Here is a 14,260-nt window from a genome sequence, read left to right as displayed (position 1 = left end):
CATCACTCAAGAAGGCCAGACCAGTAAACTACTACAGGAGACTCTTTACATAATGAGATTCGAAAAACGAGTCTGTCGTAGGCCATCCAGCAGATCATTCATATAAAATTAGATCTCTTGAAAGATTTTCTTTACATCTTTTCTAATAAGGAACTGTAGTTTTATGAAAGAGGGACCTTTAAGAAATTCCATAAATTAATGAGGACACATGTCTCAGCTTATATGTCTATAAATTATAGAATATGTATGTATGCGATACTCCAAAAAAGAAACAGAGTGGAGGTAGTTAGATGATATTTGGCAGCTAGCATAAAATGGTAAACAAATGAAGCGAAAGATTTAACACATTTTCTTATTTAGTGTTTGGTGTATATATAGTACTCGATTATGCAAAGCCACACTTTACAACAAATCATGTTTGGTCGTGAATCATGTGCTTTATAGTGGACCCTTCTATTTTATACGCCCATGCATTTCATGTTGTTGAGTATATGTGGTCTTTTGCCCCCCCCCCCCCAAAAAAGGAATAGAAAAAAAGAAGAAGAGTATGTGCTCAATCTAGTAAACAAACGCAACGAAGAAGGTGAATTTTTTCTGTTAAAAAAAGATATTCAAAAGAAGGAGAAGTTCATGTTATATAGAGTTGAATTCAAAAACAAATAACGGTTTCTGATTAAGTTTTAACCAAATATATTGAATTTATCAAACATGAAACAACGTATTAGCAATTAACATGCCCCCAATCATAAATCTCTAACAAATCGCATGGACACATAGAAAACAGAACTTTTGAGGGTTGTAGCGAGGGTAGACCTCAATGTCCTTGTAGCTGCACATATTAGGACTCAATTGCTTGCAACTTACTTGGTGACCACACTGACAACTATCGGATCGTTGACGATTAGGCACAAGCAAAAGGTGTACATCAAGTGGATCTTAGTCTTACTACTCTTTTAATCAGATAATCTGATAATGGGCTTCATATATATATATATGGGCTCATGAAGATTCCTTGGTTATAATTTTCATTTAAAATAATAAATAAATAAAAACTCATTTCAAAAACTCTTTTGCCACCATAAATGACATCCATGTCTCTAGCCAACGTTCCATTGGCTATGCCGTCTGCTTGACACACGAAAATTGAATTAGTAAATTGAAAGATGAAAATGGAAAATGAAAAAAAAAATTGAATTTCATATAGCAGTGTTTAATAACTATGATAGCATTTACTGCCCAATTATTACAATTCCAGAATAAAAATGTTATTTCCTTTTATTCCAATAATATTAAATGCATTCATGTGTTGCACATTGTAACCCCCCTTCCCTAATTCATGGCAATCTATTTCTTGTCTCCATTTTTTTTTTCAAATTTCAAATCATTCTTCTCCCTCATAATAAATTCTTTATCTCCCTTCTGAAAACATTTCTTGAAAAAGCCAAAACACTCACACTCATAAAAAAAAGCTATTTCTCGTGACAAAGAAACACAAACATAACAGCCATGGCTTCACAGTGGACAATACCAAAACTTGTCACTTGGAGAGTCAGAGATTGGGCTTCTTGTTTCTTGGCTTGCAAGATTCCTCTAGGTCTTCTTCTATTCTCTTCTTCCTAATTTCATTACTTTTTTCAATCATTGTTAAGTTATTTTACCGATTATATGTATCAGACGGAGATGAAGATGGAGCTAATAATAATGGAAACACTACGAACAACAATAATCTAACGTTCAAAAGGATTAAGAGGAAGATTAAAAGTACTAAGAAGAAGAGATCAGAGAGGAAACTCAGCCTAAGCCCACCAGGTACACGTCATCATCATCTTCATCTAAGAAGCAGTAGCGTTTCTCCGACGACGTCGGGGTCTCAGCACCGGCGCTTGAGCTGGCCTCAGCCCCCTGTCTCAGAAGAATCTGGATTCATTGTCTTCTGCTTCGATCGCGAAGATGGTGGTTTCGATGTGGTTAAAGAGGGTAAACAAGAGAAGAAAGAGACGGAATCGTCCTCGGAAAAGTCACCGAGGACGGTGAATCGTAAGGTTCGTTGTCCGAAAATCAAAATTGTTTTAAAAAGTTTTGACCTTTTTAGTTTGAAACATAGCAAACTACAAAGTTCTTAATGCTTTTATTTTCAAGAACAGCTTATATATGGAGACCAAGGAGTAGGAGGAACAGAGAAGAATAACTCGCCGGAGACTAAAGGGACAGAACAAGATCAGAACGATAACACTTCATGTCAAGGAACTAAAGATGTCTCTAGTGATGTTACAGAAGTAATGCTTCGTAACATCTTTCAACTTCAAAGTATTTGAGAATTTAACATTCTTATTTATATATTGGTCTTTGACTGTCGCAGAGAACCAAAGAAGAAGAAGACATTGATGCCTCTGATAAATCTAGCGGGTCTAGTCACTCAGATGAAGGAAGGGGATCTTTTGCATTTCCCATGTGAGTTTCAATAACAACAAAAGAGTTTATAACATTTTTTGTTTGGAAATAAATGTTTCTGATAATTTGTACAATTTGGGATTGAAAATTAATGCAGATTAGGAGTAGAGTGGATGGGGAGTCCTGCTAAGATGCCTGAATCAGATGACTTGTCTCCCAAGAAACAAAAGCCAGTTGCTTTAGGGTTCCAATGTTGTAGATTCTGAAAAAGATAACATCCTACAAGTTTATCCAATTCTTTTGTTTTACTCTGTTTCTGACTTCAGAGTAAAGAAACACTCTTAAAGGACATAGAATCTACAATCTTGATAAGACACGAATTCAGATGAAATCATCAGTATCCTCATGTCTTGATGGTTACACATATCTATATATCTGTTCTGAAATTTGAATGTATGTCAAGAAAAATTAGTGTAAATTAGTATCAAAACTCAAAAGATAGAAGTGACTACAAGTAAGTATCACAGCTTCAACATACACTACTCTTGCTTTTTCCATAAAACAAGAGGTGAATCTTTTAAATTTTGAAACTTATGCAAATTTCAAAATATTCAAAGTAATAGAATACTAAAATTACCTCAAATTTCAAGTTAGATTTTGAGTTTCCCTTCTAAAACTTTCTGCTCTTTCTTCACCTTGTAACTAATTTAGTACTATACATATTTAAATATTTTACACAATTTTGGGCAGTAAATCTGGCATTATATTTAACGATTATAAAAAGAAAAGAACTTATTATAGTCGTTAAACTTAAACTTATTTTACAATCAACTTTAATTTCCCGATTACTTGAAAGATTTTACAATTAAAACTAGAGGGTCTAAAATAAATAAAATAACATATAGGCCCTATTGACAAATACGATAATAATATAAGGTCCAAAGAGCTATTATTCCATCTTACTTAAAAAAACACCGTCGTTTCGATAAGCCTCACATCTTAAATCCCACCGGTAGACTGTAGTGATGAAACTCCGATGAAACAACAATGGCAGCGTTAAGCCACCGCTTACGTAGTTTCACACGCCGCTTCTCCTCCACCCGGACCACTCAAAGAAGCGGCGGAGGAGCCAACACCAAGGTACCTATTCTCTACACAAGCCCAGACATCGACTCCGATCCCGTCACTCTCCAGCTCTTCTCGTGGGGACGTGGCGCGTCAGGTCAGCTCGGCGGCGGAATCGAGGAGATTCGAATGTATCCGTCTCCAGTCGCTAATCTTCTCTTTCGCTCTGATCAATCCTTCTCTCTCGCTCAAACTCCTGGAAGAATCGACGCAGATTCTTCCAGTTTTCGAATTGGAATCTCTTGCGGCTTGTTCCATTCTGGTTTAACTATAGACGGAGATCTATGGATTTGGGGGAAAGGTGACGGAGGAAGGTTAGGGTTTGGCCAAGAGAATTCGGTTTTCGTCCCCAATTTAAATCCGCTTTTTGAGGAACATTCGATTCGATGTATAGCTCTTGGTGGTTTGCATTCAGTAGCTTTAACACATCAAGGAGATGTATTCACTTGGTAAAAGCTCTAGCTTCTATAGTCTTCATTTGAGTTTGGAATCATACTGTTTGAGCTAGTTGATGCAATGTTAGCTAGATTTGCATTTGTGTTTTGATCTTTTGGTTCTGCATAATGTGATGGTTCCATAAATTAAAAATGAAGTTGTTAGGGGTTATGGTGGTTTTGGAGCGCTTGGTCATAAGGTTTACACTAGAGAACTCGTTCCTCGACGTGTTGACGACTCTTGGGATTGCAAAATCTCTGCCATTGCTACTAGTGGAACTCATACCGCTGCTATTACTGAATCAGGTTTCCACATGCTTTCTCTTCTTGCTACATTTCTGTAGTTGTAGACATGTTTTCATATGTATGTACAACTTGAAAAGAACTTAATTGAAGTTTTCCAACAAACCATCCCCACTGTGCTGTCACTGAGGATCATATGTCTATAGTTACCCTCTTTTTCTTAAAATATAGACCGGTTCTTCTTCTTCTTTGTTTCAATTGTTTGATATACTAGTATTCGGTCTGTGTCTTAATCGAGCAAGACTTGTTCTTTGGTTTTAGGGGAGCTTTATATGTGGGGAAGAGAAGAAGGAGATGGTAGATTAGGACTCGGGCCAGGCCGAGGACCAAACGAAGGTGGTGGGCTTAGTGTTCCTTCAAAGGTCAAAGCTTTAACAGTTCCTGTAGCCTCTGTCTCATGTGGTGGTTTTTTCACAATGGCTCTTACAAAAGAGGGACAACTCTGGAACTGGGGAGGTAAAACCCAATTCAAGCCTTCGTTTTTACATTTGGTGGTGTAAAAAAGAATTCATTGGATCTTTTTGTATCAGCAAATTCCAATTATGAACTCGGACGCGGTGATAACTTGGGAGGTTGGGAACCAATGCCGGTTCCCAGTTTAGAAGGGGTTCGTATTACCCAGATTGCGTGCGGTGGATATCATTCTCTTGCCTTAACCGGTAAACAATCTTCTCCCAACTGAACAATTTTTCTTGTCGGTCTCTACTAAGTTGACTTGAAAATTGCTTGATGTGAAAACAGAGGAAGGTAAAGTACTCTCATGGGGCCACGGTGGCCACGGCCAGTTGGGTAGTTCCTCGCTGCGAAACCAGAAAGTTCCTACTGAAATCGAAGCATTAGCTGACAAAAAGATAGTCTTCATCGCTAGTGGAGGTTCCTCTTCTGCAGCGATAACAGGTATATTTAGCTATAGATATGTTCATTTGACATGATAAATAACTCAAACAAAACCAAAAGGATGGGATTGGTTTTTGACAGATGGGGGTGAACTCTGGATGTGGGGAAACGCTAAAGATTTCCAGCTAGGAGTTCCAGGTCTCCCTGAGATCCAAACTACTCCGGTCGAAGTCAATTTCTTAACCGAAGAAGATGAGTGTCAACCACACAAGGTTATCTCAATTTCCATTGGTGCTTCTCATGCTCTGTGTTTAGTCTCAAGATCACCTTAAGTAACACTTGGATAGGCGGTACCGTTCCTTAGAAACGCAGAACATTATGGTTCAGCTCAAAGGTTGTTTGGGATATACATTTGATATGGAAACGCAGTGGTATTCAATATGGTTTAAGGTGTGTGATTATACAAATAAATGAACAAGATCTTCACATATAACAACAAAAAAGAAATGAACAAGATCGACCGTGAGACCGATTCTTGAAAGTCGAACGTACCATCAATTTGAGCAGCAACCAACCTTTTTCACCGCAGAGACATCGTCTTTCGATCCGACATTGATGGTCTGTCCTTTGGGAAGAGCAGCCGGGTCGTCTCCTATATCCAACGCTTTCCGGCTAACCACACGGTAAATCTGAGAAAGTACTTCAGTGAAAGCATTCTCGACGTTCATCGATTCGAGAGCTGATGTCTCCATGAAGAAAGTGTTCTCTCTCTCAGCGAAAGCCTTAGCGTCTTCAGTCGAAACAGCTCGTAGGTGACGGAGATCCGCTTTGTTCCCAACGAACATGATGACGATATTGGCATCTGTATGATCTCGAAGCTCCTTTAACCATCTTTCAACGTTCTCAAACGTCACATGTCTTGTGACATCGTACACAAGCAACGCTCCTACAGCTCCTCTGTAATATGCACTTGTGATTGCTCGATATCTTCAAAACCAAAAATCAATCACGATTACGTAGATCATTCAATAATCAAGCTAATGTATCAGGAATCAATGTATGTTTCTTCAGATTCAATCGAAAACGAAAATTTCTCAAAATTGAAATCGAGGCATACATATATATATATATATATATATATATATATACCTTTCTTGGCCAGCGGTATCCCAAATCTGAGCTTTGACGATCTTATCATCGACATGGATGCTACGAGTGGCGAATTCTACACCGATCGTGGATTTAGATTCGAGACTGAACTCGTTGCGCGTGAATCGAGAAAGGAGGTTGGATTTTCCAACGCCGGAGTCTCCAATTAACACAACTTTGAAGAGGTAATCGTACTCGTCGTCGGCTCTATATGCGGCCATTGTGAGGTTCTCTGATTAGAGAATCTCTCCTCGGAAAATTTTATGGATCTGAGATTTCTAGAAATTTAGCGCGTATCGATCAACCAATGAGAAGAAGAACAAAAAAAGAAGAGAGAGTTTCAAATTTCCAGGGGAAAGACAAAAATGTTAAAAAATAAATCAAGGAGATCCGGATCCGACTTAATTTCGGGTCTGGGTTGTTATCCAGGTCCTTATTTGGGTCCGGGAAACGGTTTTACATTTTTACCGGGTTAGTGATTCTGATTTGAATTTTTTCTTTTGTTAAAGTTTTTCACTTTTCTTAACGTATACTTTTTCACCTTAGTCTTATATCGGTAGGTGTAAGTTATTTTATTGACGTTAATTACCCCGAAATAATTTATAAGATTCCCAAAAGACAAAAAATAGTTGTAAACTAAATAAGAATGAGTTTATACTTGAAGATGGAGATGGATCAGATGGTGTAATGAAATGTGTTGTGTATCATCTTCTTCATATATTTTTTTGTGTAAAGACGATACTGTTGATCATTACAATCATAAAGTTCAGTAACTTCAGTAAAATTCTTTGATTTTTATTTTGCTAGTTCTATCCATTTTTATGGGATTTGTGTTGTTAAGTTAAGAGAGATTAGACTCTGTTACATACAAATAGTAATGCGAAATACGGTTAGGACGAGTTCCGATCGAACCATGCCTTCGATTCAAAGACTAAGAATGGACCACTTACCAAGTCTTTCAATACAGCTGTTTCATTGTAATCCCAGCTCAGCAACCTACTATACCTAAATACAAGTTTGAGCTAATCAATTATAATGTTACCTTGATAATCCACAATACAAAATTTGTATGTTAAAAGTGATTCTTTGCAAATGTTAAATCTCTAAATTTGTCTATAACTTATCTTTTCTACGATCGCATCACCATTTCATTTAGTTGTCATTTCAGCTAATGTAAACTTGATAATGCACAATTGAACAATTTACATACGTACTAATTGAGACTTTCTTTTCAATATTCATTTTAAGTTTTAGTATTTTCTATTGCCATGTTACACATATGTGACATTAATCCCACCGACGTCAACCGTTCCAACTTTCAAGTTTCAATTTCTTCATTAATTGTCATTGTCTCATGATACTTGGAGTTCTCTGAGTTCATTGTCAACTGATGGTGACTTAATCTTCAACTTCGACATTTACTAAAGAGATTCCTACACTAATCTTTTCTATCTTAGCAGGTGATCACTTCAGCCATGTGTTGGTTTCGGATCGGCTCTTTGGAGCTTAGATTTAGATATCGACGTCCATTGATACGTATGGCTTTCAATGTGAGATTAAAAATAGGTTTTGTTGGTGGAACCATTTTTCAACAGTTTTCCCCAAATTCTATACGCATATTCAACATAAAAAACACTTTGACCAGTGGTCATTCAGACATAATTCACGTGTCGAGAACGTATTACATCATAACATGCATGAAACCAAGTCGCACCATCACAATGGTTCCATCAACATGGCTTAGATTAGGATCTTTGAAAGTAAATGTGTTTGATACGAAGTTAATTATGATTTATGATTTAGGAGAATCTGAAAAGTGCTAATGATCATTTGAATTCTTCCGCACTTCTTTAGAATCTCTAAACCATCCTACAAGATTTTAAGAGTTCTAGAAGATTCTACAAAATAGCCAAAGAAAAAATGTTAAAAATGGCGAAGTGTAAAGAGTCTTGCTATCGAAAAAATCTATTAAAACGTTCAAACCTATCACTCTTAGGGCCATCATTATAGATATAGGACTAAACCCGCATTTGAATAAAAATGTCCATGAACTACTTCTAGCTAATTTGTCAAACAATTGAGTCGATCGATGAAAAAAAAAACAGAAAATACAAGTAAGAAATCATGAAATAATAAAAGGAAAAATGATTAGGGGAACATGGTGGAGTCATACACCAACCCACAGACAATCCCAAACTCTCCCAACCGCCCAACCAAACTTTCCCGTGTATGATTTGTATGAGATTTTATAACTTATGCACATGTCCTAATGGACCTACTCCCCTCTCAAGTGTTTTCCCTACAATGACCACCACCTACCTAATCTGGACCCCTCTCCATCATCACCATTGATTCCTAGTGTCACCAATCCAATCCAACGACCAATACGAGCAGTGAGTTTTCTTTGATCCAACGGCCCACAATCAGAGAATCCGTACTCGTTCTCTCTCGGCTAGATAGATCTTTGAAATCGTCTACGAGCGATTGGTGTTAGAGTAAACGACGAACCGACTTCGATATTATAAGTACGTCAGCCATAGACGTTACGACACGTGAAGTGGGACACATCTTAAGCCACGTGGAATACATGTCGCGCATGAGACTCGTCACTAACACGTGGGTCCTCTGCGCAAATCGCTCGTCTATTCTTGCTTTGCACTGTTTTTACGCGACGGCACGGCTCTCTCGTTTTCCGTACAATTCCCTCTGAATCTTTTCTAATTCGCCACTAACATATCTCAAGCCTATCATCAACAAACCTAAGATTACTCTTTCGAGTTATCTTAATTTATCGTTAATACAAATTAACTAATGCTATAATAGTATATCATTAGTTTTAAATCGCCTAGTGCATGCTTTTGATGTGGAATAAATAGTTGTTTATATTCGATATTATCATATGTTTCCGAAGATAGTTAAGGTATCATAAGAAATTGATTTTACTATTGTTTATTTAAGTGCTAACACGGCGGAGCTTAGCTACACTGAACCTGTTCATAACTACTAAATGACTAATGAGTCATACGTACAGAAACACATTAACAAAGGATTAAATCAAAAGAAAAACGCATAATCTAAGAAGCATGAAGACAAGAGGTTTTTGTATGCCCAATCAATATATATATAAATTTATTAGATACATCAATGAAAACCAAAAAAAAATCCCAGAAAATTAAAATCTTATCAAATATGATACAACGATAAGTAAAACGGCCAGTTCCAAAACTGAACCGAAGCCAAACTAAAACCATGCCACATAAATTTGCACTCTTGGGATATTCCAAAAACTAAAAAAAAAGAGAGGTAAATTTGATATTTGGGAAAAAAATTTACAAGCAGTCATATAATTATATAATAAATCCCGTTTTAAACCCATCAAATAAAAATTAAAAAAACCACTTCATCGAACTTTACCTTATGTGTATAAAATATATATTTTTGGGTTAAGAAGAAGAAGCTATGATCAGAATCAAGGAAGGTAGAGACCACTCTGATCTTGGTCAGACGACGTCCATTGACTTTGACTCCAGTATGCATGATCAACGGTACTGGTTAAATCAAACAGTGTTTGATCTCCACCGCCACTTCCCCAATCCAACGGTTCAAATCCCATATTCGGATCCGAAGATCTTCCTTGAAACTCAACCTGAGCCGTTCGATCTCCAAACTGTTGCTGCTGTACAGTTTCACCTTCTAACTTCAGATGATCATCTTGATTTACGAATTTACCCCCGAATCCAAACGGTGTAGTTTCAATAGCTGAAACCGCCGGAAAACCACCGATCTCCGAGAAAACACCACCGGCCGATGAGCCTTGTCCAAGTAACGTCGACCACTCGATCCCGTTACCGTAAATTTTCATATTAGGCATATCAAAACCTGGAATAACCGACGAAGCAACTTCCGCCGCCGCGGTGACGGAGACGGCGGCGACGGTGGTAGAGTTAGAAGCGGTGAGAGAAGAGCTCTCGCTGCTAGAGTGAGATCCTGTACTCGATTTCTCCTCCACGTGATGATCATCTTGCGTCGTCGTTGGTTTGTCGGCTGATGACGACGACGGAACCTGTTTTGTTTTCGAACGTTTAGCTTTCCGGCAACCACCTCCGACGGGAACGTTACGGAGAACACCACCTTTAGTCCAGTAACGACGACAGTTCTTGCAAAAGTGACGAGGCTGAGAAAGATTGTAATTGTTGTAGTAACAGAACTTTGTGTTAAGAGAATTACAACGAGGACACTTGAGAGATTGATGATGGTTAAGTATATTGTTCTGATGAGCTCTCATCCTTCGATCACCACCTCCTCCGCCGCCGATTCCTCCACCGAAAAACCTCCCTCCTCCTCCTCCCCCACCACCAACTCCGTTCATGGAGAAATCATGAATATCTTGCATTTCGAAGAGATGATGATAAAGAAATATATATTAATCAAGTTTGGTTTATAATTGTTTTTGAATTGGGAGGTTACAGTGGAGAAGAAAGAGAGAGAGAGGTGAAGTGGTGAGCATGGGAAAGACTTGTTCTGAAACTCTGACAAAGCATATCTTTCATATGTCTGAACAGGCAGTTTATCTTGGAACTACGATTATACCCCTGTGATATTTTGCATTTTACAATCCCATAGTGTGGCTGTATTCAGAAGTTAGCTTCGAGTCCAAAAATTGGCCCCATGGAATTATTATTTATTAATATCTTTGGGCATTGAAGTGATTTGTTATATTTCGGTTGTATATATATTTATGCCAAAGGAGTCGCATCAAACGTCCAATGATTGATAAAAAAAAGAGTGTATATACATCTTTTATTTCACGTCGAATTTTTATGTCCAAAAAAAAAAATCACGTCGAATTTAAATCCCTATAGTTTCAAAATTGCAATAATTTTTGAACTGTAACTTCCTTCTTAAAAATGTTAAGTAGTTTTCTGGTTTCTTATGATACATAAAAAAAAAGAAAAATGATACATATCAAATTGTTTCTTAAACAATCAAATTTTTATTGTGGACAACAAATTATTTCGTGTAAGAGGTTAATCTCTTGTTGCAAATAAAATGAGATAATGTAACTGAAAATATGATTTGAATCCTTTATTTTCCAGCAGAATATTTAAAAGAATAACAATTTTTGTCTAGTATGCAAAACAATGAATCATATTCTATAACTATATAGAAATGAATTAGAAGTCTACAACCTACCAGTTTTAAAATCTCATATCATATGAAATGTTTTGAAATGGGTTGACTAGTGATTACGTCTATATCATATATAATCTTTAGATATTATCCTCGTACTGAGTCTAAGAAACTGATAAGACATAGTCCACACTCCACAGGATATAACCATTGAACTACGTTGCTTGAACATGCTAGAATCATTTCTGATGTACTAAAGTTTTCGTACTTAATTTAAATATCGAATTTTACTTTGCGTGTGAAAGTGAAACATAACATAAATAGGTATTTTCGCGAGAAGCTTCTTTTGGAATTTGAAGTTACGCGTAGAGCTTTGATGAAATCACTTGCATTGTTTTCAGATACTTTTTGTGTTGGAAATATAATGGAAGCAATGTCAAAAGGTAGTAAAATCCGTTGCTTCATCTACAAGGAAAAAACAACACCTAAGTTATATCGTCTAACATTTGTTGTATGTTTAAGGTTTGAACAGTGAAATATAGTTGCCCATTGCCGCATAATTACAGTCATCTTTGAATAACTATTATTCTATTAGTTATATCACTTTTAGATATATAAATATTTCAATGTTAAATAGTGATTTTAACAATTGTCATAGTGGTATAACAGTCCTTCGTCAAAGTTATTCGTTCAAAACATTTTTTTGTAAAAGGGGTTCGTTCAAAACATAACTATATTAATCTTGTTTTCTTCCCCAAATAGATTATACTCCGTTGAGTTTCTTATAGCTAATTCCTGAAAGTCTAATCTTTAATTAATACGTCAATTTCACAAAGAAATTTTGTAAACGCATATAACATATTAAACCCTAATAATAGTGGGCCAATATTTTGGTTGTATTGGGAAGAATCTGGGCGGTTGATAAGGATAAGAGGGCACGTGGAGGATGAAGAAACGTAAGAGTTTGATGTCCACATAAATTGGATTGTCGACTTGTCGGCCACCCCGCTTTATCTGCTGATTCAAAGAGCTTTGTGGCCTGTTTCAGTGGTTCCTCTTGTGCCACGTCACCGTATACTCTTAAGAATGATAAAACTATTTGGTATGAGAATGTAGTGTATGTGTACAAATATGGTACTTGTAATCGCAATTATTTGTCCGGTTGTCAAATTTAAGTAATCTCATCTATTTTTTGTACATTCCAAAACTGTTAGATCTATAGTCCATAGTTTTATGGATTTTCGAATAGTGGTAACTGATATGATTCATAGTTGTAGTTGATGATTTATAACCTTAGTTTAAACCAAAATGCCGTACCTTTATTATAATTTTTATTTCTTACAGATTTTACATTTTGTAGAAAATGTGAACTGAAATTCATAATCAGCGTTCGCATTAATTTTGAATGTACCTTCACTTGAGATATCCATGGTTTCATAGTTCATATTGGATGGTGTCCGTATATTTTCAGAAATTATGAAATTGACCCGTATTTTAGTGGAAATAGCAAATAGGACCACTAGAGTGGGTAAGCAAATGTCGGGTGCAAAGTGTAAACTGAAAACACGATAATAGTGACTCGGAGACATAAAATACAATGCTCATCGCTCATATGTCACAAATGCATGACAGTGATGAGAATTAGCAGTGATTTACATATGATAGTGTTTGTTTTGTGTTGTAATTATCAAAGACAGTGATGAGTAGCAATAGCAGTAGCAATGAAGTATATATTGGTTGTGAATTTGTATTGTATCAGTAATATACAACAGTAATGAATTATTCAATTAATGAAAAAAAAATTAGTGATCGTAAAATATATAAACGTCTTGTATATTAAATATTCTCTAATGTTCATGCAAAACCTTGTTCTTTCATCATCACACATGCGCTTCGTCACGACGTGGCTATAATTATCACAAAACATTATTATTGAATTCAATATATATTATACTCACGCGAAATTTAGATGTTTTACTTTATCTGTTCGTGGACGATGTTAAGCATATACTATACCAATTCATAGCCAGTTAGCCACAATATGTATGTGCACAGTAAGATTCGGTGACTGCACACACGCATCTAAGTATTTTCTCATGTCGAATGTTTGACAAATCTAATTAATTTAATTATTTACATTCACTAGTTCGCTTGATTTCGAAATTGAATATCAACACATTTGGCTCCACGTAAATTTCACATACAAATAATATTATTGTTTAAATATTTGTTGCATGACTTAAAGCATATGACGATAGCAAATATAATAACATGATATTTGTTATGAAAAAGACCAAAATTTCTGCTAATTTTTAAAATAATTGCCAAGAACCAAATTCATTCGATTTAGCAAATAATTCAGTACATTAAAACATATAAAATCAATAGAAATTAAAAGGAATGTTGACGAAAAAAAATAAAAATGAAAAGGAATGTTGACGCCATCTGTACATAGGTGCACACATACAGGTGTCCTTAGCTAGGACTAGGAGCTGCTGGTTATTTCACAATCCATACGGACCATACCGTCAAATACATGTATATATAGACCCACTTTTTCATCCTATCTATATAATAAATTCCAAAATGTGTGATACGAGCATCTATCTAGAAAAATTTTATGAGTGATTTGTTTAGCATTTAGAGCTATAATAAAATAAAAATAAAAAGAATATATAAAAATAGTAAGAGCAGTAACATACTATTTTTGGGCAGAGATACTATACTCTTAACAAATATGAAGAGTGTTTGCTAAAACGACGAGCCATGTCAGTGAGTTAAGTGGAAAGGTCACCATCAATGCTCAAGGTTCAGTCGTCGGTGGTCGGTTGAGATAGCAAAGTCTTCTTAAGGCCCATGGGTCCTAGACCGTTATATCATCATCACCTCTG

The 14,260-nt window shown here is 36.2% G+C and overlaps 4 protein-coding genes and 2 long non-coding RNA genes across 10 annotated transcripts; 4 read left to right on the top strand and 2 right to left on the bottom strand.

Annotated features, from left to right (window-relative positions):
• Positions 1-1,373: 1,373 nt before the first annotated feature.
• BASL (breaking of asymmetry in the stomatal lineage) lies at positions 1,374-2,921 on the top strand. Of its 2 annotated transcripts, NM_125481.3 has the most exons (5): positions 1,374-1,594; positions 1,675-2,042; positions 2,145-2,276; positions 2,360-2,451; positions 2,549-2,921. In NM_125481.3, exons 1-5 carry the CDS (start codon positions 1,507-1,509, stop codon positions 2,655-2,657), a joined length of 789 nt encoding a protein of 262 aa, NP_200896.1. In that variant the 5' UTR covers positions 1,374-1,506; the 3' UTR covers positions 2,658-2,921. The 2 variants fall into 2 exon arrangements, with proteins under 2 accessions (NP_200896.1, NP_001032115.1); NM_001037038.1 differs by having other exon boundaries at positions 1,432-1,594; positions 2,145-2,451.
• A 382-nt stretch (positions 2,922-3,303) lies between these two features.
• On the top strand, positions 3,304-5,555 carry RUG3 (Regulator of chromosome condensation (RCC1) family protein; the record flags this gene model as incomplete). 4 transcript variants are annotated; one of them, NM_203242.2, is made up of 6 exons in its annotated part: positions 3,304-3,965; positions 4,117-4,256; positions 4,515-4,709; positions 4,784-4,912; positions 4,995-5,150; positions 5,211-5,422. In NM_203242.2, the coding sequence occupies exons 1-6, from the start codon at positions 3,439-3,441 to the stop codon at positions 5,420-5,422; spliced, it is 1,359 nt and encodes a 452-aa protein (NP_974971.2). In that variant the 5' UTR covers positions 3,304-3,438. The 4 variants fall into 4 exon arrangements, with proteins under 4 accessions (NP_974971.2, NP_001078775.1, NP_001330471.1 ...); NM_001085306.1 differs by having other exon boundaries at positions 3,386-3,965; positions 4,110-4,256; positions 5,232-5,555; NM_125480.4 differs by having other exon boundaries at positions 3,400-3,965; positions 5,232-5,555.
• RABA1f (RAB GTPase homolog A1F) lies at positions 5,505-6,712 on the bottom strand. Its single transcript, NM_125479.4, has 2 exons — positions 6,240-6,712; positions 5,505-6,077 (listed from the first exon to the last, which is right to left on the bottom strand). The coding sequence occupies exons 1-2, from the start codon at positions 6,458-6,460 to the stop codon at positions 5,645-5,647; spliced, it is 654 nt and encodes a 217-aa protein (NP_200894.1). The 5' UTR covers positions 6,461-6,712; the 3' UTR covers positions 5,505-5,644.
• Positions 6,256-6,674, top strand: AT5G08980. The gene has a single exon (NR_143145.1). It is a non-coding gene; the product is annotated as an other RNA (long non-coding RNA).
• Positions 6,713-8,388: 1,676 nt separating the features above from the next.
• Positions 8,389-8,995, top strand: AT5G08975. Its single transcript, NR_143144.1, has one exon. It is a non-coding gene; the product is annotated as an other RNA (long non-coding RNA).
• Positions 8,996-9,046: 51 nt separating this feature from the next.
• OBP4 (OBF binding protein 4) lies at positions 9,047-10,919 on the bottom strand. Its single transcript, NM_125478.4, has one exon. It carries the CDS (start codon positions 10,630-10,632, stop codon positions 9,709-9,711), a length of 924 nt encoding a protein of 307 aa, NP_200893.1. The 5' UTR covers positions 10,633-10,919; the 3' UTR covers positions 9,047-9,708.
• Between the last annotated feature and the right edge of the window lie 3,341 nt (positions 10,920-14,260).

Source organism: Arabidopsis thaliana, chromosome 5, assembly GCF_000001735.4.
Source record: "Arabidopsis thaliana chromosome 5, partial sequence".
Lineage (NCBI taxonomy): Eukaryota > Viridiplantae > Streptophyta > Magnoliopsida > Brassicales > Brassicaceae > Arabidopsis > Arabidopsis thaliana.
The sequence above is the reverse complement of the archived record's forward strand: the minus strand, read 5'-3'. Positions and strand labels throughout refer to the sequence as shown.

Bases quoted from the DNA above. Each gene is read 5' to 3' on its own strand.
- BASL (NM_125481.3), top strand. From the start codon at position 1,507: ATGGCTTCACAGTGGACAATACCAAAACTTGTCACTTGGAGAGTCAGA. The intron at 1,595-1,674 runs GTCTTCTTCTAT...TATATGTATCAG, and splicing joins GGCTTGCAAGATTCCTCTAG to ACGGAGATGAAGATGGAGCT. The intron at 2,043-2,144 runs GTTCGTTGTCCG...TTTCAAGAACAG, and splicing joins CGAGGACGGTGAATCGTAAG to CTTATATATGGAGACCAAGG.
- RABA1f (NM_125479.4), bottom strand. From the start codon at position 6,460: ATGGCCGCATATAGAGCCGACGACGAGTACGATTACCTCTTCAAAGTT. The intron at 6,078-6,239 runs GTATATATATAT...TTGGTTTTGAAG, and splicing joins GATACCGCTGGCCAAGAAAG to ATATCGAGCAATCACAAGTG.
- OBP4 (NM_125478.4), bottom strand. From the start codon at position 10,632: ATGCAAGATATTCATGATTTCTCCATGAACGGAGTTGGTGGTGGGGGA.